This window comes from Oryctolagus cuniculus, chromosome 18 (genome assembly GCF_051225735.1).
Source record: "Oryctolagus cuniculus isolate XC-2025 breed Fujian yellow rabbit chromosome 18, ASM5122573v1, whole genome shotgun sequence".
Lineage (NCBI taxonomy): Eukaryota > Metazoa > Chordata > Mammalia > Lagomorpha > Leporidae > Oryctolagus > Oryctolagus cuniculus.
Genome location: NC_142884.1, coordinates 3,329,355 through 3,348,174, shown reverse-complemented (window position 1 = coordinate 3,348,174; position 18,820 = coordinate 3,329,355). Strand labels below are relative to the sequence as shown.

The window sequence follows — 18,820 nt, the reverse complement described above, 5'->3', positions numbered from 1 at the left end:
TCAGCGGCCTCCTGGCCTTCGGGTCTGGGCGCGGGGAGGGTCCCAGGAGCCGCGCCTCGGGGCGGGGGCGGGGGCGGCCCCTCGGGGCGGGCGGGCGCGCGGCACTCGGCGCGGCTCCGGGGCGGCGGGCGGCGGGCGGGCGCGTGGGTGCGTGGGTTCGTGGCTGCAGCCGGAAGTGGCGTCAGGACGCCAGTGACGACAGCGCGCGCCGGAAGTGATGCCGCCGGAGGGCCGGGCCGACGAGCGGGGGCCGTCGGGCGCGGCGCGGAGGGGCTGCGCGCGACACTTCCGCTTCCGGCCCGTCGCCGCCTACGGTTGCTTCCCGTTCTCCGGGCAGCTCCCCTCCCCCGCCCGGCTCTCTGCGCCCCTCCCGGGCGGCGGGGCGGCGGGGCCGTCGGCGTGCGGCTGTCCGCGCGTGCGCCGTCGCCCGCGGCCCGGCGCGCGCCCCGCGACACCGAGGCCGACCGGGGCCAGGGGCTGACCGCCATGACCCCCCGCAGCCCGGCGTGAGGAGGGCCCGAGGTGAGCGCAGGGCGGAGCGCGGGGGCGCCGGCCGGGCCGGGCCTCTCCGTCGCCTTTCGGCCTCTGGGTGTGGGGCCTGCGTGCCGGGGCGTGCCGTGCGTGTGTGTCCGAGCCCGCGTCGCTGCGGGCGGTGGTCCGCGATGGCCAGGGTTTCGTGGGTGACTTTGCGGGCTCCTGTGCCTGGAGCCCCCTGTGCGCGCCCCGCGCTGCACGGGCTGCCCTTGTCATTTCGGCCGCCGTGCCTGTCACTTGCAGCCCCCAAGCCGCCGTGCGGGTCGCGGGCCCCAGCGGCTCGGGCCGGGGTCTGCGCCCGCCCTTCCGCGTGCGAGCCGCGGCGGTGGGCGCCGGTGCGGGGCGGCAGCCGCGGGAGTCGCCGAGTCCCTTGAACTCTGGAAGGCCGCCGCCTTGGCAGCGGTGTGTGTGGTCTTGGGCTCGGCGCCCTGCGGGCCCGGGGGTGGCCGTGGCCGGCCCTCTGCGCCTTGTGCGCCCGGCCTGCGTTTGCGGCCAGCTTGCCGGGTGCCGGCGGCTGGGCTGGCCCAGATCAGACCCCAGACTTCGGGGTCTCCCGGTTACGGTCCGGTTCTCCCGTCGTCTTACGTGTCCGCCCCAGGCCTCTCCCTGTGTCAAGGCCACTGGGTTCTCTGTCTTCCCAGCTTGCCGGCTGTGCGTCCCCTGGTCTGTGCCTGTCCCTCCCTCCCTCTCTCCTTCTCACGTCCCTTCCTGGGTGGGCTTGTCCTGGGACCCCGGCCACTTCCTTATAGCTGGTTCCTTCTGTCTCCAGGCCCCAGGCTCTCTGCCCTGAGTTCAGCCGGGAGAGGTGTGCGTGCCCCGGGCGAGGGAGTTCCCTTCTCTGGTCCCCTCCAGGGTGGCGGTGAATCCGGGCGTGGAAGGACAGAGGATACATGGAAAACACCAACGGGCCGGGGCCGTGTGAGTGCTGGGACCTCACTCAGGGTGATGGGTGGGGGGAGGCCGGGGGTCAGGTGTGGCGGGGCCATGTGAGTGCTGGGACCTCACTCAGGGTGATGGGTGGGGGGAGGCCGGGGTGCAGGTGGGCCGGGGCCGTGTGAGTGTGGGACCTCACTCAGGGTGGCCCGGCGCAGGGGGCGGGGGAGGGAGGCCGGGGTTCAGGTGGGCCAGGGCCGTGTGAGTGTGGGACCTCACTCAGGGTGGCCCGGCGCAGGCGGGGGGAGGCCGGGGTGCAGGTGGTTATCTAACCTCTGGGCAGCAGGGTGTTGTGGGAGATAATAATGGCTGAGTGCCCTTATCTCCGCTCCCTGGGCCTCAGGCTCCCACGCCCTCTGCTCGGGGACCTCACTCCTCACTCCTCGTCTGTGCCCCGTGCTGCCACAGCTCCCCTAACCCCTGCCTGGGGAGGCGTTTGGCTCCCACTTTGTTGACTGAGTGAGTTTCCGGGCCAGCCTCTGATGGGAAGAGCTCCCTCCAGTCACGGTGCGCACGGCCCGCCGGGGCTTGTGGTTGGCTTTAGCCGTGCAAGGGGACAGCGTGCGCAGTCACGGGTACTGCCGTGACCCTGGGGCAGCGCCGGGCAGTGAGGCGGAGCCCGTGGGGCGGGGCGGGGTGGAGAGTGCGTGGCAGGCCAGAGGGCCTCGTGGCAGCGCCGGTGGCCTGTGTGTTCCCTGGTTTACCGCATGCACCCCGTTTCACGGCAGAGAGAAGGGAGGCGCAGGTGTTCTCCGCCTGCGGGGGCGCTGGGTCTGGAGGCGCGCGGGCTGCGCCCGGCCCGGCCGGCTGGGGCCCCTGCCTGGCATCTGCCGCTCCGCTGTGCTTCGCTGAGCAGGGGCCTGGCCCGTTTGGGGAACTGAAAGGAGGATGGGAACTTTGAGAGCGGAGGCCGACGGGGTCTCGTCGCTGAGACCCTGAGGGCAGCGGGGAGCCACGGGAGGCGTGGGAGCTCAGGCTCCAGGCAGACCATGTCTGGTTTGTTTCCCAAGGTCCTCTCCCCTCTCAGATGCGGTGAGCTGCCGGCACCCGCCCGCCGCCCCGCCTGCACAGCCCGGGGGGCCCGCGCCCCTCGCCGCGGCCGCCGGGCACCATGTCCACCTCGTCGCTGCGGCGCCAGATGAAGAACATCGTGCACAACTACTCGGAGGCGGAGATCAAGGTCCGCGAGGCCACGAGCAATGACCCCTGGGGCCCGTCCAGCTCGCTCATGTCCGAGATCGCCGACCTCACCTACAACGTCGTGGCCTTCTCCGAGATCATGAGCATGATCTGGAAGCGGCTCAATGACCACGGCAAGAACTGGCGGCACGTGTACAAGGTGGGCGCGGCGCGGCCGGGGCGGGGCGGGGCCGGGGCGGGGCGGGGCCGGGTGTTCTGCACTTAGCAGGCAACAGGCAGGACCTTTCTAAAGGTTTTGGGCTTTGTGATTTAAATCTACTTAAAAGTGTTTGTTGTTTGAGAGGCAGAGTGGTGGGGAAAGGGGTAGAAGGGGTAGGGGCAGAGCGAGCGAGCGGTATCCTCCTTCCCCTGCTTCACGCCCCAGATGCCTGAAGCAGCTGAAGCCTGGAGCCCAGAGCACCGGCCGGGTTTCCCGCATGGTGGCAGGGGCCCAGGGTTGAGACATCGTTTGGTGCAGGAAGCTGCGTGGCGGGGTCTTGGACTGGCACCTGTGGGGGTGTGGACTCCCCACGTTGGGGCTCAGCCTGCCGTGCCTCCGTGCCCCCCCTAAGTGACATGCTTGGGCGGCCCACCGGAAGGCGGCCGTCCCTCCTGGGTGTCAGCCCAGTTCCTGTGCTCATGTGTCCCCCCCCATGCCAGCTTCTGAGGGCCATTCGGGGGTGGCCACCTTCAGGGTGGGATGTGCGTCCCGGGCCCTGTCCCGGGGTGGGGGGTCTCACTCCCAGGCTGCACGCTGCTTCCATGGCTGACGCTGGGGCGGCAGAGCCCAGGAGACCAGGTGCAGACAGCGAGTCGGTGAAGGGCGGCGCGGGGGCGCGGCAGCAGGCTGCTGTGCGCTCTGGCCGGGTGCTGCCGGCGTTCGCCACAGCTCACGCTGCGTGCTAGGTAGACCCCCGTTCAGAAAGGGGAAACGAGACGGCGATTTAGAGAACACCGTCAGGGCGTGAACCGTGCTCTGCAAGTGCAGAATTTCTTTCTTTCTTTTTTTTTTTTTTAAGGACTTATTTATTTGTTTACTTGAAAGTCAGAGTTACACAGAGAGAGAGAGAGATTGGCCACAACGGCCGGAGCTGCGCTGATCCGATGCCAGGAGCTTCCTCTGGGGCTCCCATGCAGGGCCAGGGGCCCAAGGACCTGGGCCATCTTCTGCTTTCCCAGGCCACAGCACAGAGCTGGATCAGAAATGGAGCAGCCGGATCTTGAACCGGCGCCCATATGGGATGCCGGCACTTCAGGCCAGGGTGTTAACCCGCTGTGCCACAGCGCCGGCCCCTACAAGTGCAGAATTCCCACCGTGTGGGTGATCCTGAGCTACCTGAGAAAGGTTGGTTGGGGTGGGCGTCTGAGCTGGCCGTCACGTGGCTGCTTGGGGTGCCAGCGTCCGGGTGAGAGCACCTGGGCGGAGCCCTGGCTCTGCTCCGGACCCCGCTCCCTGCTGGCGCCCACCTGGGGAGGTGGGATGGAGGGCCCCTGCCAACCACACACGTCCCTGAAGTGAGCTGTGGGTCCTGGCTGTCGTGGACACTCGGGGAGTGAAGTAGTGGATGAAGAGCTCTTTAAGAAAGAAAACCAAAAAACACAAACGCAGCAGAAGTAGCGGCTGGCGGTGTGTTGCTGGGATTCTGCGCGCTCTCGGTTTGTGTGGAGAGAGGTGTGGCCCAGCGTGCCTGCCCTCCTCACCCCGCACACGCGTCTCGGGCCTTGGGCAGCACTCTGGTTCCAGCTGGCCCTGCCTGGGCCCGCCCTGGCGCTCTTCCTCCTGGGGCCGGGGCCTGGGGCCTGGGGCCTGGGGCCTGGAGGCTGGACTCAGCTTCTGGTTGGCGGGACCTGGAGCCAGCCCTTGGACCCCGCCCCCGTGGGAGGAGCAGGTGCGCACGGGCCAGGCCTGTGGCCGCCGCTTGTCCTCTTGGACCTGGCCCCCTGTCTGTCCTCACCTCCAGCCTGCTTGTCTCGCCCATCTTCTGGAGAGAAGGCCCATGCCTGCGGCTCGAGTCCATGCCGTTGCCACACGCTGAGGTCGGGGCACGGGTCAGGGCTCGGGCTGAGTCACAGGTGCAGTCAGTGACTGCTCATTTATGGGGAAGGCCTGGGCGGCGTTTGTGTCGCTGGGAAAAGGCCTGTGCGGAAGTGAGGAGGAGGAGGGTGCTGGGGACCCTGAACTGCACCCCAGGAAGCCCCCCCCCCCGTTGTCCTCCCTGTCACCAGCCTGCCGCAGCCCCCTGATGCTTGGAGCTCCCGCACAGGGTCTGTGGGGTGCTGGTCTGGGCTTTGCTCAGGGGTCCCAGGCTGAGGCTGTGGGTGTGGGGCTCCCGTTCTTGACCTCTGGCCACAGGTGCACGGAGGGAGAGGGAGGTCTCTGCTGGGGGTGCTGTGGGTCAGCAGGCGCTGCTGCAGAGAGCCTGCAGAGCTGGTGCAGGCACGGGGCGGGCTGAGGGGGTCTCCCGGGGTCCACAGCTGGCCAGCTCCCTCAAGCTTCAGTCCCCCTGCTGAAGGGTGGGCACGGAGCCACCATGAGCCGTGGCACTCATCTGGCCCCTTAGAGTCCTTGTGCCGACCCGTGCTGGCACAGGGGAGCCCTCTTTCCTGGTTGATGCATGGGGCAGCCGAGGCCTGGGGAAGGGAGGTGGCTTGCAGGGCTGTGGCGGAGCGAGGTCTGGGCCCACAGCACCAGAGCCCACGTGCCCCTGCCCCGCAGCGCTGCCTGGCTGGCGTCTGTGCGTCGGATCATGCTGGGGAGGAAGGTCAGCTCTGGGGCCCTGTAGGCCAGGGCTCTGCCCGTCCCGCCTGCGTGGCCTGTTCTCCGCCCGTCCCGCCTGCGTGGCCCAGGGCTCTTCCCGTCCCGCCTGCGTGGCCCAGGGCTCTGCCTGTCCCGCCTGCGTGGCCTGTTCTCTGCCTGTCCCGCCTGCGTGCCCTGGGCTCTGCCTGTCCCACTTCCATGGCCCGGGAGCCAAGTCTTGGGGAGCACCTGTGGCCTGTGCAGCCCTCATTGCCCTTGAACCCTCCCCATTACCCAGTGAAGAGGCTGTCTGCTCCCATTCTCCAGGTGAGGAGACTGAGGCACAGAGCAGGTCACGCCCAGGTGCTGCAGAGCCGGAGGCAGAGCCCCACAGCCCCCCCACCCTGACTGCGCCCCAGCCCCCTCTGACCCTGACTGTACCCCCCTGCCCCTGACTGCACCCCAGCCCCCCACCCTGACTGTACCCCAGCCCCCTCTGACCCTGACTGCACCCCAGCCCCCTACTTTGCCCCCCACCCTGACTGCCCCTGCCTGTCTGGGGAGCGCAGGGCCCCAGGCTCTGCTCTGAGCTGGACGTGAGCGCTGGGCGCAGGACTGAAGTGCTGCTGAGTTCGGCTGTGTCCCACGTGGCAGCCTGGGCGGCAGTCCTGGCCGCGCTTCAGTCCTGACTTCCTGCTCTGTGCAGCCTTGGAGGCAGCAGGCGACACACAGCTCCGGTGTTGGGGTCCCTGCCACGTGTGGGACCCCTGGGTTGAGTTACTGGCTCCTGGCTTTGGGCTGACCCAGTGCAGGCCGCTGAGGACATTTGTGGAGGGAACTGGTAGATGGGAGATCTCTCACTGACTGTTTCTGTGTCTCTATTTTTCAGATAAACAATTAGAGAAGGAAATTGGGGGACTGGCCTTGTGACGTGGCTGGTAAAGCTGCTGTCTGCAATGCTGCACCCTTTGTGGGCGCCGGTTCAAGTCCGGGCTGGTCCACTTCCCATCCAGCTCCCTGCGAACGGCTTGGGAAAAGCACTGGAAAGCGGCCCAGTGCTTGGGCCTTGTCACCTGCGTGGGTGAAGCTCCTGGCCTCGCCCTGGCCCAGCCCCAGCTGGTGTTGCCATCTGGGGAGGGAACCAGTGGATGGAAGGTCCTTTGTAAATTTTATTTTTTTTTTAAGATTTATTTATTTGAAAGAGTTACACAAAGAAAGGAGAGGCAGAGAGAGAGAGAGGTCTTCCATCTGTTGGTTCACTCCCCAGTTGGCCACAATGACCGAAGTTGCGCTGATCTGAAGCCAGGAGCCAAGAGCTTCTTCCAGGTCTCCCATGCGGGTGCAGAGCCCCAAGGACTTGGGCCATCCTCCGCTGCTTTTCCAGGCCACAGCAGAGAGCTGGAGCAGCCGGACTTGAACCAACGCCGGCACTGCAGGCAGTGGCTTTACCTGCTATGCTACAGCGCCAGCTTCTGTCTCTCTAACTCTGACTTTCAAGTAAAAAACATCTTTAAAGGAAAAAAAAAAAGAACACATAGGGGGTCAGGAACCTGGCCCACAGGCCAGATCCCAGCCACCTGGGGGACACAGCCAGGGCCGCCCTCTGCTGCCGAGTGCTCAGAGCGGCGAGCAGACGCCTGAAACCGACCTACTGCCCCGGCCTGTGCGGGAAGCCCGCTGACCCTGGCTTAAACTAGTTCACTCTGACACAGCAGGACGTCCTTCTTTCGTTGTCTTTTTTTAAAGTTTGTTTTGATTTATTTGAGTGGCAGAGAGAGATCTTCCATCCCCAGTTGGCTTCCCACATGCCTGCAGTAGTTGGGGCTGGGCAGGCCAAGCCGGGAGCTCGTTCTGGTCTCCCCGTGGGTGCCCGGGTCACCACTGCAGTCTCCCAGGCCCTGTTCGCAGGGAGCTGGCGTCGGGCGCGGAGCTGGGCCTTGAACCGTGCGCGCTGCATGCGTGCGGCTGTGCTAACCGGCAGCCTGACCGGGACCAGACGCCTGCTGCTGCTCCCGTCTCCCTTTGTTTCGGTGGCTGAGTGTGAGTTTGCCCGTTTCACTGGGGAAGCCTGTTTGGTTCACAGCCCTAAAATCCGGCGAGCTCGGGAAATGGAAAATTTTCTGTGACGCGTGTGGCGCAGAGCCTACGTGGACGGGGGCGAGGTCCCCGTGCGTCATGGCTGCTGCCGTACTCCTGCTCAAGGGCTCGCTTAGGTGAGGGGTGTGAGCGCTGCTGGTGCGCACTTGGGCGGCCTGGGCGCGGTGCTGGGCGGCTTCCTCTGCGGCCTGGGGATGCGTGCCGGTGCTCTCCTGCCCTCTCCACCTGGAGGGCCGGCTGGGCTCTGCTCCCTGACGACTCTCCCTGGACCCCTGACCAGGTCGGTGCACTGGCGCCTGCTGCCTCTTGCTGGCCTCTGCTCCGCTTGAGGGCGTGGCGGCTCTGGGAGCCCCAGAGGCCCCTGCAGCATCCAGGCCCCAGTGCAGCCTGGGAGAGCTGGGGCCCTGGCCTGCTCTGTGCATGGGGCTTGAGCCCAGGTCAGGAGGAGTGACAGAACCCCTGCTGAGTGGTGTGTTCCCCTGCACTGCCTTGGTTAGGAGGGAGCTGTCCCCACGTCATGGACACAGAAGGCGGCAGCAGCGCTCCTGGGACCCGCCCACCACCTGCCCCATGCTCTGTGTCCACGTGTCCTGTCCTGGGCCAACGCCGGGCCTGGCTCCTGCTCCTGACCCCCTGCCCTGGGCTGACGCCAGGCCTGGCTCCTGCTCCTGACCCTGTGCTCTGTGTCTGCACATCTGTCCCTGGGCCGACGCCAGGCCTGGCTCCTGCTCTTGACCCTGCGATCTGTGTCTGTGTGTCTGTCCCTGGCTGACGCCGGGCCTGGCTCCTGCTCCTGACCCTGCGATCTGTGTCTGCACGTCCGTCCCTGGCCGACGCTGGGCCTGGCTCCTGCTCTTGGCCATGGTTCCCAGGATCTCCCTACCCCCCACTCCCCACCCGCCCTGTGCTCTGTGTCCGTGCGTCCATCCCTGGCCGACGCCGGGCCTGGCTCCTGCTCCTGACCCCGTGCTCTGTGTCTGTGCGTCTGTCCCTGGCTAACGCCGGGCCTGGCTCCTGCTCCTGGCGGCAGCTGTCCACCTCGGTGGTGTCAGTTCCCTCGTCAGTGTGCGGTGTCACGTTCAGCAGTGAAGCCCCGTGTCGGAGTCCTAGGACAGCAGACGGCAGCCTGAGGTGCTCTCCCGCGCGGTGTAACTCCGGGAGCAGTGGACTGTGGCTCTGTGCCCGCGTGAGGCCCAGGCGCCGTCTCTTCTTGGTTACTTGGATCGTGGCGGCGCTCGGTCCTCGGCGTCGTTCTGGGCGCAGAGCCGGAGGGGACCGCCCCACACACACGTCTGGAGCCGGGTGCCGTGAGTGTGCGCGTGGTCTCAGGGCTGTCCCCGCATCTGCCCGCTGCAGGCCATGACGCTGATGGAGTACCTCATCAAGACGGGCTCGGAGCGCGTGTCGCAGCAGTGCAAGGAGAACATGTACGCCGTGCAGACGCTGAAGGACTTCCAGTACGTGGACCGCGACGGCAAGGACCAGGGCGTGAACGTGCGCGAGAAGGCCAAGCAGCTGGTGGCCCTGCTGCGGGACGAGGACCGCCTGCGGGAGGAGCGCGCCCACGCGCTCAAGACCAAGGAGAAGCTGGCGCAGACCGCCACGGGTGAGGCCCCCGCAGCGTGGACCGCGCCTCCTCACCTGCACCCTGTGCCTGCCCTTCCCCGGGACCTGCCCCGCAGCGCTGCGCCCCCTCGTGCCTCTTGGCTCACGCTGCGGGCCCTGGAATCGAGGGTTCCTTCTGATCCCACACATGCTAGCCGGACGCCGCCTCACTGCTGGGGTGTAGGCCCCAAGCGCGGTCCCGTCCGAGAGTGCCCAGTGCCCTGGCCTAGGGCTCCTCAGGTGTGGGCTCAGGGGGCGCGGGAGAGCGTGGCCTGGGCAGGCGCAGAAGGAAGGCAGGGCTGGGGCGCAGGGGCCCCAGAGTCACAGCCCCCAAGGCCTCTGGGTCTCTTTTTGTCTTGTTGTTTGAGTTGTTTGGGAGTGAGCGAGAAGAGCTCCAGTGGCCCATGCACTCAGTGACTGGGGCCCAGCAGCCGGGACCTCACCAGGCATCCACGCGAGGGCCTCAGGGAGGAGTGGTAGCAGCTGGAGACGCCAAGCAGAGGCTGCCTCTCTGGCTTCGCTGGCGTGGGCTGGTCCAGGCCCCTGGAGCCCTGCCGTGGCTCTGCAGGCTGGGTTCTCGATTCCCCACAGTCTGACACTCTCTTTCCTTCAGTTGGTAGGCCAGCCCTGGCCTAGGACAGGCTGTGTGGAGGGGCTGGGGGAAGAGTGGGGCTGTTAAGGGCCTGCAGGCCTGAGCCCGAGGAGCACCAAGGTTGGTGTTGTGGTCACAGCAGGCTCCGCTGTGGTCACGGGCAGGCCCCGCCGCCGCCTCCTGCGACTGCCTTGGTGCCTTTGTCAGCTGACATGTCGGGCGGGGCTTGGAGGTTTAAGGGTAGAGAGTAAGAGAGGGCCACAGATGCCCCCTGGAGCTGCTTGTGCAGCCGGCCCTGCAGGGACACTCACTGTTCTGGCCTGAGAGGTCCCCGCCAGGGACAGGAGCCGGAGCCTAGGTGCGCGGTGTCAGCCGAGCTGACGCACCTTGCCCGTGGCGGGGGGAAGTGGGGAGGGCAGGGTCCACTCTGGGCTGGCAGCAGGGCATGGGGCAGAGTGGGGGTTGGTGAGGCGCTGGCTGTGGAGGCGGAGGCGTCCCAGCCTGGCCACAGTCCATGCTCGTGTCCTGGCTCCCTTTCTCTTCCTCTCCCTGGAACCCACTGCCCTGCCCAGCCAGGCCCGGGACCCCGCCGTCTGCGGGACACCCCCTCCGGAGCTCCAGCTTTCCCTGCTGGAGGCCCTGGACTGTGGCAGCCCCAGCCAGGGCCCGGGGGCACCGCTGTCAGCAGATGCCCAGCCCTGGACCCTGCCCGTCCGCCTTGGTCTCCCTGGCCCTTGTCCCATCTCTGCCTCTGGAGGCCTGGGGTGTGGGCACGGAGGGGCTTGGAAACGGAAGCCCTGTCTGGGTCCTCGGTCTCACCCTGTCCCCCTCCCCAGCCTCCTCTGCAGCTGTGGGCTCCGGGCCCCCGCCCGAGGCTGAGCAGGCCTGGCCGCAGAGCAGCGGGGAGGAGGAGCTACAGCTCCAGCTGGCCCTGGCCATGAGCAAGGAGGAGGCCGACCAGGTACGGGCGCCACCGCATCACGGCGGCTGCGCGTGCGCCTTCTGTCCTGCCGTCCTGTCTCATACCATCACCGCCCCTGCCCGCCTCTCTCTGCCCTCTCCCTGCTGCTTCTGCAGGTCGACTCCCAGGCCTGGTCCTGCTCTCGTCCCTCCTCCTCCCGTGGGAGCCTGGCCTGCCCCGCCCCGCCCCAGGCTCGGGGCCTTGCTCTCCCTCTGCCTGTTGGCCAGCTCTGTCTGCGGCCCCGCCCGGCCCTCACTCTCTCTCTCCCCAGCCCCCATCCTGCGGCCCCGAGGACGACGTCCAGCTCCAGTTGGCCCTTAGTTTGAGCCGAGAGGAGCACGACAAGGTCAGAGCAGCCTCCCCGCCCTTCCCGGCCCCCAGGACCCTCCCTCAGCCCCAGCCCTCGGTGCCCACGGGCAGCCCTCAGCACCTTAGCCGCAGGAGCCTGTGGACGCCGGGAGAGGGGCTGTCCACCTGCCCCGCTTGCCACGGCTGCTCCGCCTCAGCGGGGCCAGGCAGGGCGCCCCTCGGGGCTCCACCCCCCGGCCTGCCCTCTCCCTCGCGTCTCACCCCTTCCATACATCGTGCCGACCCCGTGTCAGTGTGTCGGGGCGGGAGGCGGGGGCTGGGCGGCCGTGCCTGCTGCGCGCCGGCTGACGTCCTGGCTGGTGGTGGCTGCGCCCTTGCAGGAGGAGCGGATCCGGCGCGGGGACGACCTGAGGCTGCAGATGGCGATTGAGGAGAGCAAGCGGGAGACGGCGGGCCAGGAGGAGGTGAGTGGGAGGCGCCCTGCCCGCTTCCCGGTGCCTCTGTGGTCAGTGGGAGCGCATTGTTCTCCTTGGGGCTTGGAGCCCGGCCAAGCGAAGTGAGGGAGGGTGTGGCCCCACCAGGCGTCGGGGGAAGGGTGCAGGGGCTCCCTGTCCTCTCACCTTCTTGGGCTCCTGCCGTCCGGGAGCAGGACAGGTGGGGCCCCGCCCCCAGTCTCCTTTCTGCCCTTGGTGTGTCCTTGGCGCATCTGGGCTGTGTGGGTGTGCAGCAGACCTCCCCAGAGCTCACTCCCTGCCGGCTCTGTCACGTTTCAGCTCTGTGACTGGCAGTTCAGTCTGAGGGCACACCGTGTGGCTTCATGCTCCGGCCCCCCCACCGCTTCTCCATCTCCTCTCTGTGCTGACCCAGTGGACACCCCCCACTGCCTTCCCCGTCTCCTCTCTGTGCTGACCCAGTGGACATCCCCAGCGCCTTCCCCATCTCATCTCTGTGCCGACCCAGTGGACACCCCCCAGCGCCTTCCCCGTCTCATCTCTGTGCTGACCCAGTGGGCGCCAGTGCTGCCCTGTGTGGGCCACCCTCCCACCTTCCCCGTCTCATCTCTGTGCTGACCCAGTGGACACCCCCCAGCGCCTTCCCCGTCTCATCTCTGCTGACCCAGTGGACACCCCGCAGCGCCTTCCCCGTCTCCTCTCTGTGCTGACCCAGTGGACACCCCCTAATGCCTTCCCTGTCTCATCTCTGTGCTGACCCAGTGGGCGCCAGCGCCTTCCCCATCTCATCTCTGTGCCGACCCAGTGGACACCCCCGAGCGCCTTCCCCATCTCCTCTCTGTGCCGACCCAGTGGACATCCCCCTACTGCCTTCCCTGTCTCATCTCTGTGCTGACCCAGTGGACATCCCCCAGCGCCTTCCCCATCTCATCTCTGTGCCGACCCAGTGGACACCCCCCTACTGCCTTCCCTGTCTCATCTCTGTGCTGACCCAGTGGACATCCCCCAGCGCCTTCCCTGTCTCATCTCTGCTGACCCAGTGGACACCCCGCAGCGCCTTCCCCGTCTCCTCTCTGTGCTGACCCAGTGGACACCCCCTAATGCCTTCCCTGTCTCATCTCTGTGCTGACCCAGTGGGCGCCAGCGCCTTCCCCATCTCATCTCTGTGCCGACCCAGTGGACACCCCCCCACCTTCCCCGTCTCATCTCTGTGCTGACCCAGTGGGCGCCAGCGCTGCCCTGTGTGGGCCACCCCCTCACCTTCCCCATCTCATCTCTGTGCCGACCCAGTGGACACCCCCGAGCGCCTTCCCCATCTCCTCTCTGTGCCGACCCAGTGGACATCCCCCTACTGCCTTCCCTGTCTCATCTCTGTGCTGACCCAGTGGACATCCCCCAGCGCCTTCCCCATCTCATCTCTGTGCCGACCCAGTGGACACCCCCCTACTGCCTTCCCTGTCTCATCTCTGTGCTGACCCAGTGGACACCCCCCAGCGCCTTCCCCATCTCTGTGCTGACCCAGTGGACACTCCCCACTGCTTTCCCCGTCTCCACTCTGTGCCAACTCAGTGGGCGCCAGCGCTGCCCTATGTGGGCCACCCCCCACCTTCCCCGTCTCATCTCTGCTGACCCAGTGGACACCCCCCAGCGCCTTCCCTGTCTCATCTCTGTGCTGACCCAGTGGACACCCCCCAGCGCCTTCCCCGTCTCATCTCTGTGCCGACCCAGTGGACACCCCCCAGCGCCTTCCCCGTCTAATCTCTGTGCTGACCCAGTGGACACCCCCCACCTTCCCTGTCTCATCTCTGTGCTGACCCAGTGGACACCCCCCCACCTTCCCCGTCTCATCTCTGTGCTGACCCAGTGGGCGCCAGCGCTGCCCTGTGTGGGCTACCCCCTCACCTTCCCCATCTCATCTCTGTGCTGACCCAGTGGACACCCCCCAGCTCTTCCCCGTCTCATCTCTGTGCCGACCCAGTGGACACCCCCCAGCGCCTTCCCCGTCTCATCTCTGTGCTGACCCAGTGGACACCCCCCAGCGCCTTCCCCGTCTCATCTCTGTGCTGACCCAGTGGACACCCCCCACCTTCCCCGTCTCCTCTCTGTGCTGACCCAGTGGACACCCCCCAGCGCCTTCCCCGTCTCCTCTCTGTGCTGACCCAGTGGACACTCCCCACCTTCCCTGTCTCATCTCTGTGCTGACCCAGTGGACACCCCCCCACCTTCCCCGTCTCATCTCTGTGCTGACCCAGTGGGCGCCAGCGCTGCCCTGTGTGGGCCACCCCCTCACCTTCCCCATCTCATCTCTGTGCTGACCCAGTGGACACCCCCCAGCGCCTTCCCCGTCTCATCTCTGTGCTGACCCAGTGGGTGCCAGTGCCGCCCTGTGGGAAAGGCTGGGAGCTGGCCTGGCCTTGCTACCTGCTGCTGTTCAGAGCAGGTTGTGGGAACGGCCCCTACTTGGAGGGGTGGGGGTGGGGCTCCCTCCCCGGAATGGGCAGTGGGTAGATTGTCATGGGCCATGGGACCCCCTGTGGCTCTTTTGACAGGTGGAAAGGCCTGCCTAGGCCGGTGTTAGCCGGAAGGTTCTCGGACCAGGGCAGAACGGTGGGGAGTGAGATGGTGGTGCCCACCTTGCCTGCCTCCATTGGGTGCCCTGGGACAAGACTCAGTTCCTCTCTCCTCTTGGGGCCCTTTGTGGGTGTGGGTGTTGGGGGGAATTCCACTCCAGGGGAAAGGGACTCTGGTCAGCTGGGCCCAGTCCTGTGCTCACCCCCAGAACTTGGGTGCTGCTTGAGTGAGTGTGTGTGTGTGTACATGTCCTGTCCTGTGTGCACTGCAGAGCTGGGGCGCACGTGTGTGTGTGTGTGTGTGTGTACTGCAGAGCTGGGGTGTCTGTGTGTGCACTGCAGAGCTGGGGTGTGTGTGCACTGCAGAGCTGGTGTGTGTGTGTGTGTGTACTGCAGAGCTGGGGTGTGTCTGTGTGTGTGTGTGTGCAGAGCTGGGGCATTTGTATGTGTGTGTACTGCAGAGCTGGGGTGTCTGTGTGTGTGTGTGTGCAGAGCTGGGGTGTGTGTGTGTGCAGAGCTGGGGTGTCTGTGTGTGTGTGCACTGCAGAGCTGGGGCGTGTGTGTGTGTGTGCACTGCAGAGCTGGGGCGTCTGTGTGTCTGTGTGTGTGTGCACTGCAGAGCTGGGGCGTGTGTGTGTGTGTGCACTGCAGAGCTGGGGCGTCTGTGTGTGCACTGCAGAGCTGGTGTGTGTGTGTGTGTGTGCGCACTGCAGAGCTGGGGCGTCTGTGTGTCTGTGTGTGTGTGCACTGCAGAGCTGGGGCGTGTGTGTGTGTGTGCACTGCAGAGCTGGGGCGTCTGTGTGTGTGTGCACTGCAGAGCTGGGGCGTCTGTGTGTGTGTGCACTGCAGAGCTGGGGCGTGTGTGTGTGTGTGCGCACTGCAGAGCTGGGGCGTCTGTGTGTGTGCACTGCAGAGCTGGGGCATCTGTGTGTGTGTGTGTGCACTGCAGAGCTGGGGCGTCTGTGTGTGTGTGCACTGCAGAGCTGGGGCGTGTGTGTGTGTGTGCACTGCAGAGCTGGGGCGTCTGTGTGTGTGCACTGCAGAGCTGGGGTGTGTGTGTGTGTGTGTGTGTGTGCAGAGCTGGGGCGTGTGTGTGTGTGCGCAGAGCTGGGGTGTGTGTGTGTGCACTGCAGAGCTGGGGCGTGTGTGTGTGTGTGTGTGTGTGTGCACGGCCTGTCCTGTGTGTGTGTGCACTGCAGAGCTGGGGCATGTGTGTGTGCACTGCAGAGCTGGGGCATCTGTGTGTCTGTGTGTGTGTGCACTGCAGAGCTGGGGCGTCTGTGTGTCTGTGCACTGCAGAGCTGGGGCGTGTGTGTGTGTGTGCAGAGCTGGGGCGTCTGTGTGTGTGTGCACTGCAGAGCTGGGGCGTCTGTGTGTGTGTGTGTGCACTGCAGAGCTGGGGCGTGTGTGTGTGTGTGTGTGTGTGTGTGCACGGCCTGTCCTGTGTGTGTGTGCCGAGTGGGCAGTAGGGAGGTGGATGGAAGGAGGCATCCAGTTCCATGGGTTGGGGGGACCACCTAGTTCCTTGGGGGGGCAGAGGTGAGCAGATGGGGGATGCTTAAGGTGGGGGCCGCGCAGGTGTCTGCAGGGCTGGCTCGGGCCCTCTCCGTCATCCTGCCCCGGCTCCAGCCAGGGCTGGCTGGGACTTGGGGGCGTCTCTCTCCCGTGCCCTCACGCTCCCCTCTGTCTCCTGCTGTAGTCGTCCCTCATGGATCTCGCTGACGTCTTCACAGCCCCAGCGCCTCCACCGGCCTCTGACCCCTGGGGGGGCCCAGCACCCATGGCTACCGCCATGCCCACGGCTGCCCCCGCCTCGGACCCGTGGGGGGGACCCGCTGTCCCTCCAGCTGCTGATCCCTGGGGCGGCCCAGCCCCCACGCCGGCTGCTGGGGACCCCTGGAGGCCTGCTGCCCCCGCAGGGCCCTCTGTGGACCCTTGGGGAGGGAGCTCGGCCCCCGCAGCTGGAGAGGGGCCCACACCTGACCCGTGGGGAAGCTCTGATGGTGAGTTCCCGACGCCCGTGTGCCAGGCGGGGGGTGGTGCCCTGGGTGCCCTGGGGTGGGGCTCAGGAGAGGGCATGGGATGGGGACCTGTAGGGAGACACTGCTCAGCCGTGGGGCGGAGAGGTCAAGCCAGAGCCTTGTGAGGGGCGGTGGAGCACAGCGGGCCAGGGGCCCTGCTGGGTGAGGGGCGGGGAGAGGTGCAGCAGCGGGACCTGGTGAGGGGCGGTGGAGCCCAGCGGGCTAGGCGCCCTGCTGGGTGAGGGGCGGGGAGAGGTGCAGCAGCGGGGCCTTGTGTGTGAGAGCCCGGGGCTGGGGAAGGCTCCTGGGGAGAAGACGAGCACCTGGAGGTGGGCCTCGGGAGGTCTTGGGTCTGAGTGGCAGGCGAGGGTGCTAGCCCTGCTGTGCCTCCGTGGTCACCCAGGAGGGGCCTCGCTCAGTGGACCCCCGGCCTCTGACCCCTGGGCACCGGCTCCAGCCTTCTCAGACCCCTGGGGGGGCTCCCCTGCCAAGCCGAGCACCAACGGCACTGCAGGTACGAGGTGGCTCCGGGCCTGGGGGTGGGGGTGAGAGTGGCCGTCCCGGGTCCTGAGGCACAGACGCGGGAAGGAGATGGGGGTCGGAGGAGGGCAGGTGCTAAGTGGAGCCTCCCGCCCCTGCCACCCCCACAGCAGCTGGGGGCTTTGACCCAGAGCTCGATGAGTTCTCTGACTTCGACCGGCTCCGCACGGCCCTGCCAACCTCTGGGAGCAGCACAGGTGAGCCCCCTGCCCCCTCAGTGCAGCCTTCGGGCCGGATGTGAGGGTGAAGCGTTCGGTGGACGGAGCCATCCGTGCGTCTGTCTGTCTTGTGTGTGAGGCAGGTGGATGGAGATCCCACACCCGTTGGTTCACTCCCCAAACGCCCGCAGCGGCTGGGGCTGGGCCAGGCTGAAACCAGGGCCCGGAGCGGCACCCAGGTCCCACCAGGCGGCAGCGCCAGCTCCAGTCATCCCTGCCGCGCCCCAGGCTGTGCACTGGCAGGAAGCTGGGTTTTAAGTGGCGCCTTAGCCGCTGCCCCACCTGCAGTGGGCAGAGAAGAGCGGCTTTGTTTTGAGTAATCGTGTATTCAGAGAAAGCGTCTAGAAGTGGCACAGAGAATTGTCCTTTTGAGATTTCCCCCTTGAAGGCCGGCCTCTGACGACCAGAGTCTGGGGGGCGGCCCCAGCAGGCGTCCTGCTGGCTACAGGGCCTGGCCGTGCGGGCGGCTGGGTAGCCCCCCGGCTCTGCAGGCTGCCCCTCTCTTGGCAGTGACCTGTTGGGGAGTGGGTGGGAACCCCACTTCAGAGAGTCTTAGGAGGCTGTTGTCAGCGCCTGTTGGAGCTGAGCACCCGTGTCCAGGCCCACGCGGTGCACAGGAGCTCGGGGCAGGGCAAGCGCCTGGCAGTGCTGCCCGGCACGCTGCCCGAGGGGCGACCGGGCCGACTTCCGGCCTGCCGTACTTCGCCGTCCCGGCCCTGCCCGGCGCGGATCCGTGGGGGTTCTCAGGTGCAGTCTGCAGCTGTCGCCACACCCCCCTGTTGCTCTGCATGGAGGGGCCTCCTGGGCCGTGAGCAGCCCCCGCTTTCCCTGCTGGGTGCAGACGGCCCAGGGTTCCCCCAGACAGGCTGCTGCGGGGTGTAGATAGGGCCCTGGCGTCAGAGCCACCCCACTGAGTCTAGGCCTTGCCTGAAGGCCACCCCTGCCCCTCAGGGCCTCCCCCAGTGCTCTTGGCCCAGCGGCCCCTCAGCCGCACCCTCTGTCTCCCCTCTGCTCCCCTGCTGTAGTCTCCCTCTGAGCCCCTCTTCTGGTTCCTTCCAGGCGAGTTGGAGCTGCTGGCAGGAGAGGTGCCCGCCCGCAGCCCTGGGGCATTCGACTTGACTGGGGTCGGGGGGTCTCTGGCTGAGGCTGTGGGGAGCCCCCCGCCTGCAGCCACCCCCACCCCCACGCCCCCCACACGGAAGACACCGGAGTCATTCCTGGGGCCTAATGCAGCCCTGGTGGACCTGGACTCGCTGGTGAGCCGGCCAGGCCCCACACCGCCAGGAGCCAAGGCCTCCAACCCCTTCCTGCCAAGCGGTGAGTGTGGCTCATGCCCTGGGTGCTCCCTGTGGGTGCTCCCTGTGGGTCCCGCCGGAGCAGGTGCCTTGTGGGGCTGGGAGGAGACAGGCTGGGCAGGCCAGCGCCTGCTGACCCCTGACCCCTGTGCTGTGTTCTGTCCTTTCTGTCCTGCAGGAGCCCCCGCTGCCGGCCCCTCCGTCACCAACCCCTTCCAGCCAGCGCCCCCTGCGACGCTCACCCTGAACCAGCTCCGCCTCAGCCCTGGGCCCCCGCTCCCTGGGGCACCACCCACCTACATCTCTCCCCTTGGTGGGGGCCCCGGCCTACCGCCCATGATGCCCCCGGGCCCGCCGGCCCCCAACACTAACCCGTTCCTCCTATAATCCAGGGCAGGCCCCCCATCTGCTCCCTGGGAGATCAGTGTTGTGAGTGCATGTGACACGGGGGACCCCCACCCCAGAGCCCTCCCCCTCCTGGGGCCCACTCACACTACACTCTCTTCCTGCATCCCCCAGCCCATCTCCCCCGGCGAGAAACTGGACATGAGGGGGAGGGGCAGGGGCGCTGGCTAGAGGAGGACCCCTTTCCCGTGGCATTAGAAGGGGGAGGGATAGCTGGGGTCCCCCCCACTCCCCTCCCTCCCAAATCCAGCCCCCCAATCAGTGTTTGAGCCTCCCCGTCCCCTCTGCACCCCTCGGTGAACCCTTGGTGATGATTTTGGCAACTTGGGGAATAAACGACGATTCTCGCGGGTGTGGCTCCCGGAATTCCCA

At 67.0% G+C, this 18,820-nt stretch overlaps 1 protein-coding gene across 11 annotated transcripts; it reads left to right on the top strand.

Annotated features, from left to right (window-relative positions):
- The first annotated feature begins 219 nt into the window (after positions 1–219).
- On the top strand, positions 220–18,820 carry EPN1 (epsin 1). 11 transcript variants are annotated; one of them, XM_070063594.2, is made up of 13 exons: positions 246–522; positions 1,304–1,452; positions 1,811–1,926; positions 2,478–2,806; positions 8,837–9,086; positions 10,514–10,638; positions 10,910–10,984; positions 11,328–11,411; positions 15,669–15,972; positions 16,394–16,504; positions 16,641–16,727; positions 17,808–18,065; positions 18,222–18,820. In XM_070063594.2, exons 4-13 carry the CDS (start codon positions 2,579–2,581, stop codon positions 18,428–18,430), a joined length of 1,731 nt encoding a protein of 576 aa, XP_069919695.1. In that variant the 5' UTR covers positions 246–522; positions 1,304–1,452; positions 1,811–1,926; positions 2,478–2,578; the 3' UTR covers positions 18,431–18,820. The 11 variants fall into 11 exon arrangements, with proteins under 11 accessions (XP_069919693.1, XP_069919695.1, XP_069919701.1 ...); XM_070063597.2 differs by having other exon boundaries at positions 377–522; positions 1,387–1,452; XM_070063592.2 differs by lacking the exon at positions 1,811–1,926 and having other exon boundaries at positions 220–522.